This window comes from Colletotrichum destructivum, chromosome 4 (genome assembly GCF_034447905.1).
Source record: "Colletotrichum destructivum chromosome 4, complete sequence".
In the NCBI taxonomy this organism is placed as follows: Eukaryota; Fungi; Ascomycota; class Sordariomycetes; order Glomerellales; family Glomerellaceae; genus Colletotrichum; species Colletotrichum destructivum.
This window is the reverse complement of record NC_085899.1, coordinates 691,200-712,103: the sequence shown is the minus strand read 5'-3', so window position 1 is coordinate 712,103 and position 20,904 is coordinate 691,200. Positions and strand designations below refer to the sequence as shown.

Sequence of the window (20,904 nt, the reverse complement as noted above, 5' to 3'; positions counted from 1 at the left end):
ACGAGGATCGATATACCCATGATTGAGGAGGATTGACCGATGCACTTTGTATATTCTAAGCGCTGGACGCGGAGCTGTCAGTTTAGATATCCGTGTTTCAGACTTCTTATTGAATCATACCTACAAGTCTTGATAATTTCTGCTGCATGGAAAATCTGAAGCTTCGATCGTCCTCTCTCTCTCTTTGCGTAAATAGTTCGCTCCCAAGGTTGTTCGAACAATGTCCCGCGTTCCATAACGATCTTCGACAGACTACAGTTAGGTGATTCCTGGCTTTGTGGACCAGCCTTACTGATCAATGCAGCATGTAGATTTGTGGCAACATGCGCAACTGCGGATATATGAGAGAATGGCTCTAGAAACCAACTATTGGATCGCATCCATGATAAACCGTCTTGCATACTCTTGCATGTCCAACCTCTCTCTTCGTCTCACACTGTATTAGGGCATGTCTGTCAGGTACCAGCCTCGTGAGAGTCAATGGGCTGTGCCACAGGCGGACTTGTTAGGCATTCTTCCGAGAACCACATCTCAAACCACTGAGACATCAGGCCGTCCTTTGATTGCAAGCTCATGAATTTCAGGGGGAGGTAGCCAACTAACCTGCTTACGTTCTCCTGCATGTAAGCGACCTAATGGGGGCTGCAGAATCCAGATTGCAGCGGGGAGCCAGCTGCAGAGTCCGACCTAATATGCTGCTGCCCCTGGACTTATTAGACTTCTGGATTATAAACCCTTCACAGATGTATATTATTTGAGCATCCGCTCTCCATCGCAATCTTGCTGAGTCGTGCAATCCCGAGGAACGCTTTGCTCTGTACCTTGAAACGACACATGTAGCTTGAAATGCGAATCAATCCGTAAACAAGTCACTTCCCTTCAACATGGACACCAACAACCAGTACCGCTACTCGCCCCTGTCCGGCCCCCGCATGACCCGCCTCATCAGGCTTCACCATAGCGAGACCAAGGACGCACCGCTCACCTGCGAGATGGCGGAGATCAACGTCGATGATCATCCCGAATACCACGCTCTATCATACACATGGAACGATGAGACGCCAAGCGTCCCAATGACGGTCTCTGCGTCTAACGACGCGGGATCCGGTTCCCAGACGCTGCTGCTGACCCCAAACTGCGCCGCCGCCCTGAGAGTCCTACGGAAGCGAGTCAAACGTGATCACCGCGTCGCTCGGACAGGGCTCTGGGTTGACGCCGTCTGCATTGACCAGTCATCTCGCGACGAGAAGAGCATCCAAGTCGCCATGATGGCCGATGTCTACAGAAACGCCAAAGTCGTGGTGGTTTGGCTTGGGGAGGGACGGGCCCCCCCGAACCGGAGGAGCCTCCTCCCTCTCAAGCTGGCCGGGCCGTTACTTTCCCCTCCGGTCTATTACCTTAGCTTGGTATTGGTGGCAACCCTTGGCTTCGATGTTAGTAACAAGCTGGGTCACAAAGGTGAGTTTCATATCTCGGCCACGGTGATCGGCCTTTTCCACTTTCGCACGCCCTTTTTACCCCTTCCTATTTGGCCCCCGTCCATGTACAGTACAACATCATGGACTTGCTACATATTGTGATGTATCAACAGTCTGACACGCTTGAGAGAAGTTACCAGAAACAAACTTCTGATCAATATCCACACCGCGCCTTACTGGCTTCGGGTATGGACGCTGCAGGAGTTTGCCAATCCTTCTTCCTCGATACTATGCCTCAACTCTGCGTTATACCCATTCAGCAACCTGGTGGCGATTTTCGGGGGTAGCTCCGGCCAAAATATGCACTCGCCGACCCTGACCCTTCATTACAGGTGTTTTAAGCCTAGTCGTTCTCCCCACGCGATGTCTCTGCCCTGGAACGACATCCTCCAAAAGAAGGCCACGGACCCAAGAGACAAGGTCTTTGCACTGAAAGAGCTCTATCCCCATATCTTGAGAGGCCTGACTGTGGATTACAACCGCACAGCTCAGGATATCTTCACGACCGCTACCAGACTGGCGACGCAAAACACTTCAAGCCTAGGGCCGTTGTATTATTCGTGCAACCCAAGCAGCCTCGACCCCCTGCCTTCCTGAGCAGTTGACTGGGACGCAGGGGCAAGTGACTATCTGGATGGAGAGTGGAAATACTTCTACACTTATGGGCGCGCCAGCCGCGAGGCTGTCTGGGCTCCGTCGTTCTCCGAGGATGGTTTGAGGATGCGCCTCGTCGGAAGACAGATCGGGATCGTGGGCAGCCGCTTGAGCCAGCGAATCGGCCGATCCGTGCGCTCCGACGAATTGGACGCCCGTTTCTGTTCCCTTCCCGACGTAATCGACCAGATTGCCGCCGTAACAGATGCCGAGCCTGACCTCGCTGCTTCGCAGGCACGGCTTGTCAGTTTCGGGAGGCTGGTGAGCTGTACCTGGGACACGGAGAAGGAGGAATTAGCCGGGTATCTGAGGCAAATGGGAGACGAGCACGACACGGCGACTTTGTTGGGCGACATCCGCAAGAGGATGTGGCGTCTTGCTTCCCGCCCGAACCACGGGCGGCTCTTTTTCACGACTGATGGACGGGCCGGGCTCGGTTTCCACACGCTTCTTCCGGGGGACCTGGTGTGCGTCTTTGGCGGGCTCGAATCGCCATTCATTGTTCGAGAAAAGGGGACAGGCCACGTCCTGGTCAGTCCGGCCATGGTCGAGGGTGCCATGAGCGGCGAGATGTGGCCCGAGAACGACGACGAGCTCCGGACGTGGGAGATTGTGTGAAGCGCGGTGTGGGCGTCTTTGGGGATATAGACTACCGGTGAGAAACACCCATCCCTTTCATTTCAGAGTTTATGATGAACAGTTTACTTATCTTTAGATGAACAACTTCACTGCTCTCGATGAACTGTTAAAACTCTCATTCGTTTCATAGGCTTGATGTTGTACACTTGTCATGATGGCATAGACAAGCTCATCATGACTAACGATTAATGACAATTTTTTGCTGTCGTTTCTCAGTCTCATTGTTAGCCTGTGGTATTCTCCTATTCCCATCACGTTCCTGTTTTCTCGAACGCCGCCCGCTGTTGTACAAATTGATGCCATTTGATTGAATCGTAATACCCATGAATTCATCACCAAGCCTCCCACATCTGCGACCCTATCGCAACCAGGCGGTTGAAAAGCTCATCCCGGGAGATGATTGCAGTGAGGTGGTGCTCCCTGCCCATGGTATCGGTCACGATGAGCCCGTCCGCAATCTCGCGGTCTGTGGCCCATCCGACAAAGATCTTTGACTTCCACCCAAGACCCCCCATCTTGCGAATTTGCTGCGGGATGTATTAGTTCTGCTTTTCGTCCAAGTTGGTAGGTGGAATCGTCGGGACTCACCGCAATATCTCCGACGCTGACGGTCCACGTTGGGTTCAGGTCATCCGAGTCGGTCGTCCAGCTGAGAGCTGGGGTCGTCGCCGTAGCCGTGATGAAGGCGCGGCCCTTCTTGCCCTTCCACCGCGCCGGGAACGAGATGGGCCCCTTCGCGGGGTCGGGCCCCGTCTTCACCACGCCGAGCCGGTCCTTGGCGTGTTTGGCGCCCACCTTGGCCTTGACCTTGTCCGCGGCGAGGGTGGTGTTGATGCCGCCCTTGGCGGTGCTCTTGATGAAGTTGAGGATCCGATGCCCCTTCTTCTGCTTGTGCTCCTCGGTCTGGGACTCGGCGGGCGCGAGAGCGTTCGGGTCGGGTTGGACGGCCTCGTCTATTTCGTCTTGGTCGACGCCTTTGTGAGTCTGTGAGTGGCCTACACTCAAAAAAAAACAGAGAGCCGTGTCTGTACGTACCTAGATGCTCGAGACCCTCGCCAGCGGTCGCATGAGGCACATCTGGCGGCGGCTCGGAGGAGACGGGGGGCGGGGGAAGCGGCGCCTTGTTCCTTTCGCCGATGCGTAGCAGGGTGATGGTAAGCTGGGCATTGGTGGGAATGCCCTTGAGAACGGTGTTTCGCAATTCAACGTACTTCTTCCATTGAGGGTAGGTGCTGGACATACTTTAGATAGGCGGGCAATTAACGTTGAAAGAAACACTGACCGGTTGATAAACACCAAGCCTCTTTGGATGACGGGGTCGCCAAAGATGGTGAATCCAACCACGAATCCGGTCCCCTTGACCAGCATGTACGACGTCGTGAAGAGAGACGCGAGGAGCATCGGGAGCAGGAGGCTGGCGAGGATGAGCCGGGGCCGCTGTTGGGGAAACGGCGGCGTCGGGCTGAGGGCGTTGCCGAAGCGTTCCCAGGTGTCGACGACCTGCGTCTCTTAGTAAAGGAGTCGCGGTCAATGTTGGATATCAAGATAATATAACTTACATCAGCAATCGAGTGCATGACCGGCCGGGCCTTGACCCAGACGGATTCGTGGACGGGCTTCTTGGTCTTGTCGTGGTGGACGCTCGGCTCGTCGCCGCCCGTCTTGTCCTTCGCGTTGACGATATCTTGAGCCATGTTAGTAGGGTCCGGGGCAGCGGTGTCATCGTGAGGATCGCCTTGAGGGTGTTTCCCAGCCGCGGTGCTGACGATCAGCGAGGAGATGCTGTTGACGAAGCTGTGGGCCTCCTGTTCGACAGCCTCGCCGGCGTGCTTCTCGGGGGCGCCCGTGATGGAGTCGTCGGACGCGAGGACGCCGGACGACGGCTTCTTGACGCCGCCGGTCCTGCCGTCGATGAGGGAGGGGGGCGCGGGCGGGAAACAAAAGGCTCGGGCGTCGGGGACGAGGACGAGGACGACGAGGAAGGCGACAAGGACAGGCACGACGAAGTCGAGGAGCCAGGCGGCGGAGTAGACGGCGAGGAAGACGGAGGTGCGGCGCCACTCGCGCCAGGAACGGAGGCGGACGATATGTTTCCAGAAGGAGAAGAGGCCGACGATGACGGTCATGTACAGGCGCTCGACGTGCGCGCGGAGTTTGTCTGGTGAAAATTCTTCCTCGTCTGCGATGTTCATGTCCAGATTGGCGAGCTGGGCGGCGCTTGTCAGTTGGTTGTGTGGTACATCATGACGACGCTGGAGGGAGGGAGAGAGAGAAAGACTCACAGGTGGTTCTGATATCGACTTGACGTGGAAGATTTGCTGGGAATCTCGTCAATATCTACGACGAAAGACATTCATCACGTCCCTCGGTCCTACCTTGTCAAACCGACGGACGAGGATCCAGAGATCCTCGTTGGTCAAACCGCCAATCATGGGCTGGGACACCTTGCTGGGCGGGTTGTTCCATCCCAGGTTCTTCACCTCGACGTCGGCGTGGTCGAGCTCGGCGTGCCCCTTTTCCTCGAGCGGCTTCTCTTTGGCGGCCATGTCTGCCAGGTGATGGCTGTCTGTCGGCCTCTCTTCGTCGTGCGCTTCGACGATCTCGGGCTCCTGACCCATGGTCGACTGGCTGGAGTACCCGTAGCTGGACTGACTCGGTGGTGTATCCGCGTCGGGGGTCAAGTCGCCAGGCGGAGGCGGAGGCGGAGGCGGAGGAGGTGCTGCCGTCGGTGGTGGTGGTGGCAGTGGAGACGACTGCGACGGCATGTCGTCGGGATCGGTGCTGGGTCTCCCCTTGAACATGATGGCAGTTCGCTGTTGGGCATATGTATGTGTAGTGTAGGTGTAAGACGAGGGAGCTTGCAGGATTACTGAAGCTGGTGACTGAGTTGGGGAAGTGAGGGCGTGGGGGGGGGGGCTCCCGGCTATGATTAGTCTGGAAGCTTCACGTGAAATGGTAGCTGAGAGGAAAGCTGAGAATCATGACATGATTTGGGTAAAGCTGGAGATGCTGGACGAGCTGGAAAAAGCAACCGCCGCCGACGTCAACCGCGTTTCTGTCTGTCCACAGTTTCTTGCATGACGTCACGGATCGTCAAGGCACTAATGGGGGGAGTTGTCATTGATTGGGTTGTGTTCTGGTTGAAGATTGGGGGAAAAGGGCGCACAGTTTGGGGGGGGGGGGGGGGGGGGGTGGGATATGTGCGATGGTCTCGCCTCGGAAGATCTACACATGGATGAGCTAGAGCCAGACGGGTAAGCAAATGCAATAATGCATTGACACCTGTTTACCGGATTCTTGGGTTGGCGCAGGTTTGTCTTATTGTTTTGGCCCAGCCCATTCGATGCGTAGAGTGAGCGTAGAGAGGAAGAGGGGCGAGAGAGAGTGAGTGAGAGACGCGTTCCGGACTAGTCGATCTTACACATACACACGTCTCTCGGTCATGGCGCGCCAAATTCCGATTAGATTCGATCATTGGTTAATCCATTTCCTGCCTCACTCGTGGTTGTCTCACTATGACCTGCAACGTGGTCTGGGCTGCTGCACGCGTGAACTAATCATTTCCCTGGCGCGACTCTTGACACACCATGTATCTCGAGATTGAGAGTAAGTCTCTATGCATAGTTATGGGACTGAGAGCCGAAGAACAACTAGCTCATGTCTGATTAAAGTACCAGTTCATCCGGACTTTTAATCATTAAAGAAAGGCACTTCAGCACATAAGGTTTGGACTGAACGGTGAGTGCGTAGGGTCCAGAAACATTCCCACGTTTTTTTCCTCTCTCAGCATCATGGCAATTACATCATTGCCCCGACCCGAGGTTGTGACGAAAGTCTGCCCTGCCGCTTCGCTAAACATAGCCAGTGCCGCTTCTCCCGGTCAGCTCCACGGACTATGCTGCAATTGTCGACCCGGTAGCAGTGAGAAGGGCCCTGCTGATGTGGATATTCAAATTCTGGCAAAGCAACCTCTCTCTCTCTCTCTTCTCCGATGCCGTGATTAGCATCTTGGCAATCGGAAATTTTCATCATCCACCGATCTAACGATCACATCCGGAAGGGTGGCCGAGTTGGTTATGGCGCCAGGTTAAGGTCAGCTTAACATCTGTTTCCTGGTGGGGCAACCCGCGCGAGTTCGAGTCTCGTCCCTTTCATTTTGCAGTTTTGATGTTTTGTTTTGCCCATTCATCCATAGACCGACCGGTTTGGAAGTTGTGTGTCCATGTGTGTACGTGTATAATCCATGGGTTAATGAAAGAAAATGACTGCTACCGTGCAGTGCCGTGTTGTATCGTGAGTTGTGTCGTTGTCACTTGTCCACAGACGTTTGTGTAAAACAACATTCAGTGCAAAATAGTGCATCTTCTACACAGGGGTCTGTCTGTATGGCTTTCTGCCTGCCTATTTACACGCAACAGGGGTTGCACAACTATGTTCACTTGTGAAAACTTTTTTACATTGAAAGTCATTTGATATGGTATCACTCTTTGCTCCCACCCCCCTCAGGATCATGCGTCAAATCATCACACGCACGCAGGCACGCCTTTAGTATCCCGCCCACCAGACGTAGTTGTTCGTCTGCTCCGGCGTGTCCCAGACCAGGGGCACGCTGGTGTCCTCCGGCCTCTCGGGCCACGCCTTGGCCAGGCCGGCCCAGACCTTGACGTCCCTCCAGGTGGCCTTGGCCCCGGCGGGCGCCGCCGCGTCACCGGCGAAGAAGCTGAGGCCGGTGCTGTCGTTGCGCGACGGGTAGATGCGCGCCGTCAGCGCGAAGCGCTCATTGACCCAGATCTCGAGCAGCGACCCGTCGAGCACGACGTGGAAGTTGAGGTCCTCCGCCGCCGTGGCATTGCCGCCGGCGGCCTTGTCAAGGAGCTGGTAGGGCTCAAAGTGGCCGACAAAGGTGGCGTTGTTGAAGTTGGGCAGCAGACTGCTGCGGTCGCGGTGGACGCGGATCTGCGACGCGGCCGGGTCGAAGACGATGGTCGTGCGCTCGGCGTCGTCCGGGCTCTGGCCGACCACGATGCCGGCCGGCCCGCTGGTGCAGCTGAGCGTCGCCGTCAGCTCGTACGAGGTGCCAAGGTCGGCCGAGACCGACTTGGCGGAGTCGACGAGCTCGCCGACCTGGAACTCGTGGGCCGCGGCGCCCTCGCGGAGGAGCTCGAGCACGTCGGGCAGCGGGCGGATGCCGAGCGTCTGCGCCGTGGCGCCGCCGTCGCTGCAGCCTGGGATGCAGAGGCTGCCGTCCTGCTGGCGGCCGCAGTTCTGCACGCCCTTGGTCTCCTTGATGTACAGCTCCATCGGCAGGTTCATGGAGCCCATGTAGCCGAGCTGCTTGGACGTGGCGAAGGTGTAGTCGGGCAGGATGTCCTCGTTGGCCCAGCCCCACATGATGCGGCGGCCGTTGTTGCGGACGTCGGCCCAGGTCGCCTGGGCGTACGAGATGCCCCAGTCCAGGGCGGCGCCCGAGTTGGGCGTGAACTCGACGGAGCCGTTGTCGCGGCGGGCGACGTCGCCGCGGTTCCAGATCGCCCACTGCTCGCGCCAGTGCAGCGTCGTGTTGCCGCCCTCGGCGCCGGCAGTGACGAACCAGGCCCTCTCGGCGCCGGCGGCGTCGCCGACGGGCAGGTCGAAGAAGCTGCTAACCTCGAAGTTGTAGCCGTAGGAGCCCGTGACGTCGGGCTCGCCCAGGGACGTGTTGGCGGCGGGCTCCCACAGGGCGCCGAGGAAGGTCCACTGGGTCAGGTTGGAGGCCGGCGCGGAGTAGAGCGGCACGCGGGGGCCGATGAAGCCCGGGCGTGCGGCGCCGGGCAGCTGGGCGGGGACGTCGGCCGTCTTGAGGCCGGAGCCCAGCACCATGTAGTAGTGGGGCTCGCTGACCTGGAGGAGGCTGTCGAGCTCCTTGGAGGGGAAGAAGCTGGGGTCTCTCCATCCCGTGACATTCCAGCCCTCGGGCGGGCTGGAGATGACGGTGCCGACCTCCTCCCAGGTGGAACCGCCGTCGGCAGACGTGTACATGGCCTGGATCTCAGTGCCGGTGATGTAGGGCTGCTTCCAGTTGGTCGGCAGGGCGTGGATGCCGGTGCCGAAGGTGAGGAGGGTGCCGTCGCTGACGCCCTCGAGGTTGACCGGCTGGGTCGTGCCGGTGAACTGGGAGAGGGGGCCGGCGGCGTACTTGCCCGAGGCCAGGGAGACGGCCGAGTCGTTGGCCCAGTCGCGGACGTCGGTCCAGTGGAACAGGTCCTTGGAGACGGCGTGGCCCCACGAGATGTTGCCCCAGTTGACGTGGTTGGGGTGGAACTGGTAGTGCAGGTGGTAGGTCTCGGTGGCCGGGTCATAGACGGCGCCGCACGGGTCGTTCATCCAGCTGTGCGGCGAGAGGTAGTGGGAGCGAGGCCTCCAGCGGGTGAAGAGGGAGCTGTTGCCGGCCGTCGCGAGGTACTCGGGCGTGATGGCGGCCGGGACGGTGGCCGACGCTGGGGTCGCGATGGCCGCGAGAGAGGCGATGGCCGTGAAGACGGCACCACCCTTGAGGACTGCCATGCTGTCTTCTTCTGATGCGGTGTAGTAGGACTGGTGAAAGCGCCGCTTAACCTCCAATATCTCGTGAACGCAGCCGCGCAGGGCGTTCATTTTATATATCGGACAACCCCAGACGGGTGTGTCCCGAACCTTGGAACCGGTGTGTGTGTGTGTGCGTGTGAGTGAGAAACTGCCTATTCGGGACCCCGTGATACGACGTCAGCCAGGGGAGAGCCAAGGAAACAAGCTCCGCCGCGAGGTCAAGGATATCTAGTCATGATCCTTGTGGCTGTTCTTCTTCTAATGAGGCTTCAGGCGGGGTGGACCAGCCATGACGACGAGATTGTGGGCGAGAATGGAGGACAGCTGCTGGCCAAGAGGGCACTGAAAGGGAAAGAGTTTCTTGGACTGACTTTGCGGGCCGAAAGGGAAAATTACTAGCCGGTCGACCACGGTCCACGGCCCACGGGGGGGTTTGGAGAGACGAGAGAGCCGGGATTCCGGATTTTGGGGGTGAGGGAGCACGAGGCCAAACGCGGGGCCGGCCAAGGCGAGCTCGCAATTTGCAGAGGGCCAACAACACACACCATCATCATCATATGCTGCCCAAACGGACGAACCCCCCCCCCCCCAGCAGCTTTGTGGGTTAGCGGCAGATTGGCGTTCAAAAAAGTAGCATGAGGAAAATGCGGGAGTTGCGGAGGCGCGGGGGTTCGGCCGCGGTATTGCTCGCTGAAATTCATCAGTCAGTCAGTCGATATTCTCGGAGCGGACAAGAGGCGAACAGAGCTGATGATGGGCTGGCTTGGGTCGGCCAGCCAGCTAGCAGAGCTGTAATACGATATAGGTAGGTGGTCCAAATCGGATAGACAGACAACCAGCTGCTGTAGTCTACAGATCAGCCTCTCCCGTATGGTTGGTTATAGTGGTCGGTAGAGTAGCGACAGAGTCGTAGTGCATCGTGTAACGGGCCCCCTCCCCCCTTTGCCATGCAGCCGATACAACTCCGGGGAAGAAAAAAAAGCGTGGCAATCATGGGTAGAGACCGCATGATGGCGGGTAATTTTGTCGGTGCATTGCTCGCTGTTACTGTGCGTGGCGAGACAAGGTTGAACGGCCGAGAATCTCGCCAGCACCGCCCCGCCGTGGGGGAGAATGGGGGGGGGAGACAGACAAGAAGACTGGTGGTTCCTCGCAACTTCACAGCTCCAGCTAGCTTCACGCTTCACGCTTCTCAGCCTTTGGGGTCTGGAGACCCCATCTGGGAGAGCTGGGACATGGTCCCCTTTCGGCAACTCGATCCGCTACTGGGCCCCCAAGGGAGACTCGCATCATGGCTCTGCTCTGGTGTATTCTCCCTCTCCTTGCCTGCCAACCTGCCGAGGTCGTCGGCAGGAAACCCGCCCGTGCAACTCGGGGCCCCATCTTGCCTGGGTTCGGACGACTTCCCAGCGTGGAGGCCCAGTCAGTCCCTGCAGGCCATTCTCTGCGGAGGATATGAAATGACTTTTTGCGGAGGCCGTGTGGGGAAGCAGAGAGTCAGTTGGGGGGTCATGGGCACCGTCTGAACTCTTCTAGAAACGCCATGCTGCGCTCTAAGAGGCCATCCGCCTTTTGTATTCTCGCTGAATTGTAAGACGGCGCCCACCGGCCTCGGAAATCGACCGGCCGGTGGACTCTCAGGTTTCCCGCCTCCCCCCCCAGTCAGAGCATTACGGTGACGATGTTGCCCTTTATCTGCGAGAGTGCCAGCGTGTCGTACATCGTACGCGTGTGCACGCGAAGGTTTCCTCTCGATACCTTTTGCTCCTATTCTTGGTATTTTTCCGGCTACATCGTAGAATATCGCAAGGTCTGCCTTCCATCAGCGAACCATCTTCCCCCCCAATGGACTCCCCGATTTCCCGGCCAATAATCCATGGCGGTCCAATCGATGAAGATTCATTCGTCCGTCTCCTTGCCTCCGCTTCACGACATTGCCCCCCCCCCCCCCTATTCGAGCTCTCTTCTGGATCGCAGCCCGACTCCGTGGGTGGGGCCGAATTTCCCGCCGTCGCCGAAAGATGCGGCGGGCGTAGTCACCCGCCGGCAATTATTCCTTAAACAAACAGGCCCTCGGACAAAAGTCATGACGGTAGAAAACCTAGGTCAAATCGCGTGAACCTAATATGGAGGGCAGGTGAAAATCGTCCTCGTCAATTTCCGATTCCCGTTTGCCCTTGCAGCGCAAGCATACCTGCATCAAAACAGAAGGGAGTCGCGGGCCAAACACTAGAAGGCTACTACTTCTTAATATCCATGAGTGCATTTCGCTCTTTAGAGCATCATCTTCGCCAACCGGGAAAGTTTCTGCATTCTTGTCCTTGCGTAGACAACGGCGCTGGGTCATATTCTACGAGCGATACTACCGCATGAGGCCTTCTAGCTCACCCCCTACGTCATCTTCATGACGAACACGTTTACAGCGTGTCCAACTTTTAGTGACCACGGCATCTGCCGAAGCGTCAGACAGCCTGCTACAACATGATTGACAACCTAAATACGGTCGAGGTTGTTCGAGTAGATGAGAACATGTTAAAACACGTCCATCGCGTTTTGAGAATGGGAGTGAAGCGGCCTTGGCTTACTGTAAGTCGGCTTACTGTAAGTACACCTTTCTACAAGGACCAGAAGCGCGACTTGATACATCTGCACCGCTGGTAAAAGGCCTCCAATGACAGAGCATCATTTCTCACTTGATGCCGACAAGTACGGCCAGTAACGCGTCGGTCGGAGAGATGTGGCCGTTATTGCTGCTTGTTCAGAAGCCCGGTTCCGCAGGATAAATTTGGGGGAAATCTCGCCGAAGATTGTGTAAAGTATTTCAATAAGAGCTATACCTAAAGGCCCTATACCATGAGCCGCAACTAACTTTTTTAAAGAAACAATGTCCCTGGATGGACAAGGTTCTAAAAACCTTCCTCTGAACGCAGATGGTAAAGCTCGTGTCGGACGCGCCATCCTCCCTACTATCTATCCTCTGGATGAGTAGAGTCTGTGGTGCGTCGTACCCCTTTTGTGGTATCTGTGATCTTCACACCTACAAACACTACGGATGTGCAAATCCATCAGTTGGCTGGGTGGCTGGTGACAAGTCCGACCCCCGTCCCTAGTCCGCCAAGCATTCATTCACGTGTGGGGGGCGGGGTTGGCCGCCGGATGCACGAGATTCTCACGGTTCATCTGTTCGCCACGTGGAAGATGCGACTTGCTGAGGTTGTTTTGATTTGCTATTTGATAATAGTTATGATGCACCCATGGTATAGTAACATCTCTGTGTGGTCATAGCCTCGTTCTAACCAAATTTGTAACTCCACCATTGTGTGTGTGTGTGTGTGTGTGTGTGCGTGTTTGTGTGTCTGTGTGTATCCTGCCTACTAGAGTTGAGCCAACTTCTTCAACTGCAGGTCTCAAAGAGTTGACTTGGCCCGCCTAAAGCAATCGTGAAGTACAAACGGAGCCACTCGACACATCTTGCGCCAAGGTCACTCAACGCCCAGAGAACGGGACCAGTTGTCTCTCTCAGGTTGAGTTCACCGAACGGTTTTAAACCGACCCGGTTGGTCCCCTTTATCGAGAACATCCGCTGCCCTGGCCTCGGAAAAGCGTCAGTAAACTTGGGAAGAGGCCCTCCCATTACCCAATCCCGATACCACTCAACTCCAACAACCCCACCGCCGCTTCGTCTCCCCCTCCAATTGCTGTGCCCGTTGCTCACCACTTTCCCCTGTGCCGCTCGGGTCTGATCGGCATTCTCGCCTGCTCGAATGGTCCCATTGGTGCATCTCTGCCCTGGAGCGCTGTCGGGTTATCGGGTTAATGGAGGCGAGAGAGAAGGCAACAGGTTTGGCTCTTTTCCAGCCCCCTCCTCCAGCCATCTCTCTCCAAAATCCTTCCCAGAAGATGCTATCATCCTTCCCCAGATTTCATCCCCGCACCCATGATCCGGATGTGGGACGGCGGCGGGAGATCTTTGCGGGGATAAGAGCGGAAATCGAGGAGACGCCTCGTTTCCCGCCGGGGAGACCTCCCTCTTTCTCCCTCTTCCTCTCTTGTTTGCAACTCACACGCCTGGGCTGTCAAAGATTGGGTAGATTTAGTGTCCCGGCTCTTGTCGAGTTTATCTGGACTCCAGAACTTGTTCTTGCAGCCCACAATCCTCCTAGCGTGTTCAACCTTTTTTCAACTACATTCAAGGAGAGAAGCCATCCAACGAGCATAATCGGACACAATGGGTGGACTTCGTGCAGTCGAGGACCGGCCCACGCCGAAGGAGGTCTACAACTGGCGCCTCTACATCGAGTCCTCCATCATTGCTATGGGATCGCTGCTGTAAGTCATCCCTCAACCATGTGGACGGCTTACGCCGGACGTTGAAATCCTTCTCTTCGGACGTGTCCTGACCTGGCCCAAAAACAGCTTCGGATATGACTCAGCCTTCATCGGGACGACAATTGCGCGCAAGAGTTTCGTCAACGACTTCGGCATCACCCCGGCTACGTCAAAGGAGATCTCGTCCAACATCACTTCGGCCTTCCAAGCCGGCGCGCTTGGTGGCGCGCTCATGTGCTTCTTCAGTCGGCTCCCCCCTCCCCTTTCCCCCTTTTCTAACCATTCTTATCTCAGAACTAACCCCCCTTCCCTCGTAGTAACCGAGCGCGTCGGCCGCAAATGGGCGCTGATCATCAGCAATTTCGTCTTCATCGCCGGGGCCGTCCCTATGGTCGCCGCCACGAACGACCTCGCTTCCATGTACGCAGGCCGAGCCCTGACCGGCTGGGGCTGCGGCGTCATCACGGCAACCGTACCTTCATACATCGCCGAGCTGTCGATCCCCTCGATCCGAGGCATCCTGACCGGTCTCTTCGAGGTCACGTACCAGACCGGCTCACTCGTCGGCTTCTGGATCAACTACGGCATCAACCAGAACATGGACCACATGAGCTCCGCGTCCTGGCGCCTACCGATGGCCGTCCAGCTGATCCCATCGGGCGCCCTGCTGGTCGGCGGTTTCCTGCTGCACGAGTCGCCTCTCTGGCTCTATCGCAAAGGCCGCGAGGAGGAGGCGCAGAAGAACCTCGTCGCGCTGCGGCACCTGCCGATCGAGCACCAGTACATGCAGGAGGAAGTCGAGATGATCCGGGCCAGGCTGGCCGAGGAAGCCTCCATCGCGGCGACGTACGGCGGGGGCTTTTACGCCTATATCCGAGGATCGCTGCACGAGCTGTCGAGGAAGGGCATGTGGAACCGTTTGTTGCTCGTCTTCTGCGCGTTCGCCCTGCAGAATATGTCGGGTGCTGCTGGTATGTGTCACGTTGATTCTCATCTACTTGTGAGAGACCCAGCTGCTAACTATGCCGTTTAAAGCCATCAACTACTACTCCCCCATGCTCTTCGGCTCTATCGGCATCACCGATGTAGCGTTGTACACCGGCATATACGGTCTCGTCAAGGCCGTAGCATCCATCATATTCTACGGTGCACTGATTGATATCTGGGGCCGTCGTTGGCCGACCATTATCTCATCCTTGGCCTGCTGCCTATGCTTGTGGTTCGTTGGAGCGTACGTAAAGGTAGCAACTCCAGCGCCGATCATTGCAGCCGGAGGAAAGCTCTCTGCCTCGAGCGAAGCCGGTGGCCGGGCTGCGACTGCGGCCATCATGATTTACTCTGTATTGTGAGTTTGGCCCCTCTGAGCGGCATGTGAACTGATGTACGAGTCTACGTGCTGACTCCTGACAGCTGGTCGTTTGGTCTGAACGGAATTCCTTGGATCGTCTCTGCCGAGATCTTCCCAGGCGCCCTGCGTAACTTGACTGGAACATTCGCCGCCTTCACGCAATGGCTGATCCAATTCATCATAACCAAGGCGCTGCCGTACATCTTCAGCAGTCTCGACTACGGCGTCTGGTTCTTCTTCGCCTGCTGGATGCTGACGGCCACCGTCTGGGCCTACTTTTTCTTGCCGGAGACGAAAGGTGTCACAATCGACCAGATGGACGTTCTTTTGTATGTTTCTTACTTGCAATTACACTCTGTTTCAATCCTGTCGACTCTACTAACTCGTTGATCATAGTGGCTACGAAGGCGATCGCCGTGCACATGGATCCCCCCTCAAGACGGACGATGCAAAGAGCATGGAGCATGATGTTCGTGAGATAGACCAGGCAAGCAGAGCATAGATATAAAGCCGTTCTCAAATGAGTAACGCTCTTTTGTATGATCTGGGGGGAAGTGATGGTAGAGTCCCCCCAATGTCGCTGTATTGAGAGCAACCCAATTGGTAATGACTCAGAACTTCAAGTCAATTCAAGTCAAGGAAAGGCATGGACATCTGGGTCCTCTTTCTTGAAATCTACGTACGTTTCAGTGAAGGTTCAGGGTTGTTCCTTACATCAAAATGGCACTCGGACGTCTCAAAACAACATATTGAACAAAAAAGTGTGTTTGAACTCCCTATTCTAGCTACGATGTGTCACCGAAGAGTTCCCTTTGTTTGGAGCTTTCGTAACCACAATTTGGCACCAAGATATCAGAACCATCTGCAAACAGGCTTGAAAGTGGAAGTAAGAAAAGATCAAAGCCAGCCCGCTCAAACGAGCGGCTGAAGAGTAGATATTGCGTTGGTTCTTACAACATACGCCCAGTCGAAGGTCAACCCATGCTGCCGGTTTAGTCTAAAGTAACACATCTGGCCAACAGCAAGTCCACCTTTGTGTTTATATGTTTGAAGTCCAAATAGGCGGGGTCGGATATCATCTTCGTGCAGTGACCGGTATGTGCCAGAGGAATAGCCTCATCGGTGACAGGATGGCCCGTCATTGCTGCCAGGTGAAGAAGCTTCAGCACGTACAGACAGTGCTGCACATGGTAACCTTGCTCGGCGTACACCAGCTCCGTGTACGGGAGGTCCTTTTCCGCCACTTCCTGGGTTGCGTTGAGATCCAGGTACCACTTCCACGGGCCAAAATCGTTGAGCCACTTCTCAGACTCGGCTTTGTTGTAGCATGCCGGATGCGTCCAGCCGAAGCTCATGAGATCCCAGACACAACCCTTGGCCTTTGCTTCCTCCGGGGAGTAGCCGCAGTCTGCGACGACACGGGAGCCGCCTTGGAACTCAGGCCAAGATACGACCTCTTTCGAGGTGTGGTCCGTCTGCAGCACGACAAGAAGAAGCAGCAGGGCAGTGATGAGGCCGGTCGAAATCAGAAAGCTCAAAGTGAACCATGGGCGTCGGCGGTCTTGCTGCATAGTCATCCCTTTCTTTCCGTTTTCCGCGTCACTGGCTGATGCTGCAACATCCAAGTAGCCCTGGTCGCGCGCCGATGCGGCCGACTTGATGTACTGCATTCCGGAATCGATGGGACTTTGTATCGTCAGCGACCCTTCGATAACTACTTTTTGTTAACTCACAATTAGATCTGCTGTTTTTCGCTCTGGTCGGAAAGATGTTCCACCAATCTGAGGCTCGAGCTGTAAACTGGAATAGGGAGTTGGGCATCGGCGGTTTCTCAGATTGTTGATGGACTTCGGTCTCTCTGTGGTCGAGTCTTTCTGTTAAGTATAGGCGACGTCTGAAGAATATTGAAGCGAACAGGGTTTCTATACTGTCCGATTTTGGCAACTTTCGGAACAAGGGTTCGTTTAACTTTCGGAGATCTAACTACCAGGCTAGCATGACTAAGTGGGATTGGATGCCCGAAAATGAATCAGTCTTTAATTCTCCGTCGGCGTCCGCACATGCTGCTCATATATTTCTCGGTCATTCCGGTCAGGGGGGCCGTTTCGATCTTTCTTTGAGCATCCCTTTACCGACTATCTCGGCACGGAACCCAGGCACACGGAAACCATGAACATCAAACTCGAAAAGGTGTCTCCTGAAGACGCCGCTGGCTTGTCGCAGGTCATGATGCGGGCCTTTTACCGCGATCCGCACTGGCGGCTGCTATGGGGAAGTATGACCCTGGAGGACATCATCGTATCTTGTGAAAATAGACTCCCAAGAAACTTGGTGAAGGGAAGGGGTTCCCGGCGTCATCGCAAGGCCGTTGATGCGGTCACTGGGGAGGTGGTTGGGTATGCTCGATGGGTTCTCCCTGAAGGTCAAGAGGATCTCTGGAAGGATGCCCAGGTCGCGGAACCCTCAGCTCAGCAGGCGGCTCTGTATGAAGCCCGCTACAGCGCATACACGGTCGATGGGAAGATCAAGGGGCTGAACAACGAAATCACGGAGAGCCTCAGTCCTCTGTTGGAGAAGACGGAGGAGGACATTTTGAAAACGGGAACGTTTCTCGGTATGTGGGCAATACTCTGTGTGCTTGAAAACTGCCTAGGGACTCTCGCTGATAGGTTCACCCCAGCGCTCGACTACATTGCGGTGCTTCCCGATCGGCAACAGCAAGGGATCGGGTCGATCTTGGTCGAAGATGGGCTCAGGGTTGCAGAGAAGGCGGGTCTGCGGGTGTATGTGATGTCAACGCAGACTGGGTTGAAACTCTATCAGGGTCATGGGTTTATCAGTGTGAGGACCGTTGAACAGGACGATTCCCAATGGGGCTCGACTGAGCCGCATATCAATTACTTCCTTGTGAAAGAGAAAACCTCCACCTGAGATAGGTCCTCTTTTTTAATCAACTACAGAAACTTACACCGGAGCTCATTTATGAATGATCAATCTAAATGACTCATCGATGCGGCCGAGATCGAGCTTATAAAGGTCAACTTGATTTCACTTCTGATGTCATGCTCGTAGCCCTGAAGAGATATGTTAGCTTTTGAAAGACACGAGGGATAATGACCGAGGCAAATGCGGGGAAGAGGTTTTTTTTTTTTTTTTTTTTTGCGCCGACGCCGAAGAGTAGATTGAGACAACATCTTTAACAAGCTGGGAACGAGATCTCTACTCTAGTTACAATCGCATCTAACGGGACACTGGTGTTTGCCAGCGCAGTTGAGCAGTGCTCCGTGTGATGGTACGTCGCCAACGTCCCCTCCATCTTCCAGCCCCTTTCGATCGACCGGTGCATCTGCTTCCAGGAATATATGCAGTGCGTGATATGGAACCGTCGTGAAGTCCAGAGCGATCCGGGCGAGTCTCCGATGGCTTCCGGGCCTGCCAGCAGCGTCTTTTGGCTGTCCGGGACGTCTCTGAGGTCGTAGACCGGTGCGTCGCTTGTGTAGAATTCCCACGGGTCAAGTTCCATGAACTCGGCGTTGAGCTCCTGGTCGAAGCAGTCCCGAGGTAGCCACGCCGCCGACATCAGATCGAAGACACAGTTCATGCTGCGTGCCTCTGCCGAGGAATTGCCACAACGGAATTCCGACCCAGCTTTGAACGCTCCCGGGGCAGTCTGCAGGAGCGCTGGTGCGGCAACGGCTGCAGTCTGGTTTGGGAGGGAGGCTGCCATCGTTTGCAAGATCGGCCAGATGACGATCACCCCGACACTGATACCGAGGGCGAGAAGGACGGGTATTATGAAAGTGGCTGCGATGGCGAGCACGACGTATGTGAAGTATTGTCGACGTCGCTTGCGATTGGGGGCGGCGGACCAGCAGCAAGACGATGATTCAGATCCGTCAGCTCTGGGATGATGAAAGTCACCGTTCACATCCCCAGGTGAGTATTGTGGCTGTGACTCGGCCGAGGTCTTCTTGTTGTGTAAGAAATCAGCCATGGCTGTGCGGGGTCATATCCGGCGGGATAAAACTTGGCGTGGTTCTGGCAGGATGAACAGGTTGTCCTACAAGTCGTGACTCAGTTGGACGCCAGGCTTCTTGGGTAACTTATCAAGGCGGTAGGTACAGCAGACATCCACTGCTGGTTGAATTAAGTGGAAAAAGGTGAATTTCTTTTTGGCCGAAGCATCAGCCCCGTGGTTGGGGCCCATCAAGTTCACGCGATACCAGGTTGCAGTTTTGTATTGACTGATTAATGTTGCAGTCCGGTAAGCCGTGTGGTCACTCATCTCTGGTTTACGAATTTCGGACATCGCCTTCGATTGCAAGACGACGCCGAAAGTTTCTAGAGCGGGTAGCCGGCGGCCAGAGCCAGCATCAATCAACACGAAAGCGGAACTCTGGCATTTGGCAGAGTCCCGGGCCGGTTCTAGCTCTAAATATTGCCTCGGGTGGCGCCAAGAGACCTCCGAAAAGCCCAAGGACCCAACCCACCTCGACTCCACCTGTTCTCTGCAATACAGAAGGGGGACATCGGCCAGTTTTCATTGGTAACATCTTGGCCCCCTTTTTGGCTTTACCCCTCACAGGGGCTTTTCGGAGGCGGACCATTATCACCCGAGATGGTCGTAACGGGTAGTCAAATTCAAGCTTCCTGAAGGGCGTGATCGGTGCGGGGCCAGTCTGATTAAGGGCCACAAGTCCACAAGTAGAATACGACCGCGGAAACCCGAAACCGGCAAGCTGGGCTCAATATAATCAGCTGAACTTGAAAGTTAGAGGGGATCATCGCATCTTTCTGAACCTAGTTGAAGGCACAGACTAAAGGAGGGATGGTCTTGATGCAGAAGCCCATTTCTTGCCTGGTTTCCCAAACATTTCGAGATGGCTAAGCCAGAGATCGGGATAAGGGCCTGGGAGACAAGAGTACCTGGCGCCAGCTGGTCGGCTTGGGCTAACAGATACTGGTAAGGGCTGGCAAGGGCTAAGGCCTAAATAAGCAGATTCTACAGGGTTATGTGGGTAAGTTTCATGCCCCTTGACACATCGTACTACCCATACAACCTTATGACTTGTAGAATTACACACAGTACACCCTCCATTCTTTTCTCTTTCTGAAAGACCAGAAGTACTGCAAATATTTGGCTAAACCATAATCAGTAGGGGGGTGGCTAGAAATAACTTGAGCAAGGGTATATAACCTCGGCCGGATACCACCGTAAAAGGGCAGATACAACAGTAACAAGGATAGACGCAAAGGTAAACCAAAGTCACCCATACGATGTAGGCTTTCCCTCTGGTCCTTCATTATTTACTAGACTGTTCGCCAATCACAGTCTTGGAGAAAGCTTAACTAGTGACACAGCCCTCCTGACGGCCGTTCCGGACTGACAAGGCTGACGGACTGACGGGCTGCGCGACTGCTAGGCAGAAGACCGCGGCAGTACTTAGTGGCTTCACGTGAGACTGGGTTAAGCGGCCAGCGTAAACTGCCGACTTACACGTCTAGTGCGTGTGATGAAGCAAGGAGCAAGTTTGCCGCGGTCGATGGGATGTAATCAGAGACTGGTGGGCCTGCACCTGTTGGCAGTTGACTACTGCTGTTCACACTCAAGGCATGTGACCACTAGGGACCTACCTAGGTAGGTAGTGAAACGTAGTGAGTTTACCCCATCAGTTGCAGCTGGACCTTGCTTGGACCCATAGCAGCCGCACGGCAACTGTAGCCTATTCCCTCGGGTGCTACCCGTCACAACACTCCCCCCCCGGACAGCTTATTAATCAGATATCAAGGCTCTTTGAACCTTGTCATCAGGTGCATTTCGCCTCACTCTGGGTGTCTCCAGCCTGCTCCAAATCCTAAAGTTCAGAAATTTACAGTCTGACTCAAGCTTAC

General features: G+C 55.5%; 7 protein-coding genes across 7 annotated transcripts; 3 read left to right on the top strand and 4 right to left on the bottom strand.

The window, feature by feature from the left end:
- Window positions 1-884: 884 nt before the first annotated feature.
- On the top strand, window positions 885-2,750 carry CDEST_06122 (Putative heterokaryon incompatibility; the record flags this gene model as incomplete). Its single annotated transcript, XM_062922281.1, has 3 exons — window positions 885-1,548; window positions 1,612-2,038; window positions 2,102-2,750. The coding sequence occupies 3 exons, from the start codon at window positions 885-887 to the stop codon at window positions 2,748-2,750; spliced, it is 1,740 nt and encodes a 579-aa protein (XP_062778332.1).
- Window positions 2,751-2,871: 121 nt separating this feature from the next.
- CDEST_06121 (uncharacterized protein) lies at window positions 2,872-5,728 on the bottom strand. Its single transcript, XM_062922280.1, has 7 exons — window positions 5,147-5,728; window positions 5,054-5,089; window positions 4,331-4,978; window positions 4,054-4,271; window positions 3,807-4,003; window positions 3,360-3,745; window positions 2,872-3,298 (listed from the first exon to the last, which is right to left on the bottom strand). Exons 1-7 carry the CDS (start codon window positions 5,570-5,572, stop codon window positions 3,104-3,106), a joined length of 2,106 nt encoding a protein of 701 aa, XP_062778331.1. The 5' UTR covers window positions 5,573-5,728; the 3' UTR covers window positions 2,872-3,103.
- Window positions 5,729-7,106: 1,378 nt separating this feature from the next.
- Window positions 7,107-9,698, bottom strand: CDEST_06120 (Putative glycoside hydrolase, family 32, glycosyl hydrolase family 32). Its single transcript, XM_062922279.1, has one exon. The coding sequence runs from the start codon at window positions 9,402-9,404 to the stop codon at window positions 7,317-7,319; it is 2,088 nt and encodes a 695-aa protein (XP_062778330.1). The 5' UTR covers window positions 9,405-9,698; the 3' UTR covers window positions 7,107-7,316.
- A 3,698-nt stretch (window positions 9,699-13,396) lies between these two features.
- CDEST_06119 (Putative major facilitator, sugar transporter, major facilitator superfamily) lies at window positions 13,397-15,648 on the top strand. Its single transcript, XM_062922278.1, has 6 exons — window positions 13,397-13,664; window positions 13,752-13,909; window positions 13,982-14,635; window positions 14,700-15,009; window positions 15,075-15,341; window positions 15,409-15,648. Exons 1-6 carry the CDS (start codon window positions 13,564-13,566, stop codon window positions 15,512-15,514), a joined length of 1,596 nt encoding a protein of 531 aa, XP_062778329.1. The 5' UTR covers window positions 13,397-13,563; the 3' UTR covers window positions 15,515-15,648.
- A 125-nt stretch (window positions 15,649-15,773) lies between these two features.
- CDEST_06118 (uncharacterized protein) lies at window positions 15,774-16,931 on the bottom strand. Its single transcript, XM_062922277.1, has 2 exons — window positions 16,746-16,931; window positions 15,774-16,698 (listed from the first exon to the last, which is right to left on the bottom strand). The coding sequence occupies exon 2, from the start codon at window positions 16,680-16,682 to the stop codon at window positions 16,005-16,007; it is 678 nt and encodes a 225-aa protein (XP_062778328.1). The 5' UTR covers window positions 16,683-16,698; window positions 16,746-16,931; the 3' UTR covers window positions 15,774-16,004.
- A 133-nt stretch (window positions 16,932-17,064) lies between these two features.
- On the top strand, window positions 17,065-18,006 carry CDEST_06117 (Putative GNAT domain, acyl-CoA N-acyltransferase). Its single transcript, XM_062922276.1, has 2 exons — window positions 17,065-17,626; window positions 17,693-18,006. Exons 1-2 carry the CDS (start codon window positions 17,182-17,184, stop codon window positions 17,941-17,943), a joined length of 696 nt encoding a protein of 231 aa, XP_062778327.1. The 5' UTR covers window positions 17,065-17,181; the 3' UTR covers window positions 17,944-18,006.
- A 202-nt stretch (window positions 18,007-18,208) lies between these two features.
- Window positions 18,209-19,313, bottom strand: CDEST_06116 (uncharacterized protein; the record flags this gene model as incomplete). Its single annotated transcript, XM_062922275.1, has 1 exon — window positions 18,209-19,313. Exon 1 carries the CDS (start codon window positions 19,004-19,006, stop codon window positions 18,209-18,211), a length of 798 nt encoding a protein of 265 aa, XP_062778326.1. The 5' UTR covers window positions 19,007-19,313.
- Window positions 19,314-20,904: the final 1,591 nt, after the last annotated feature.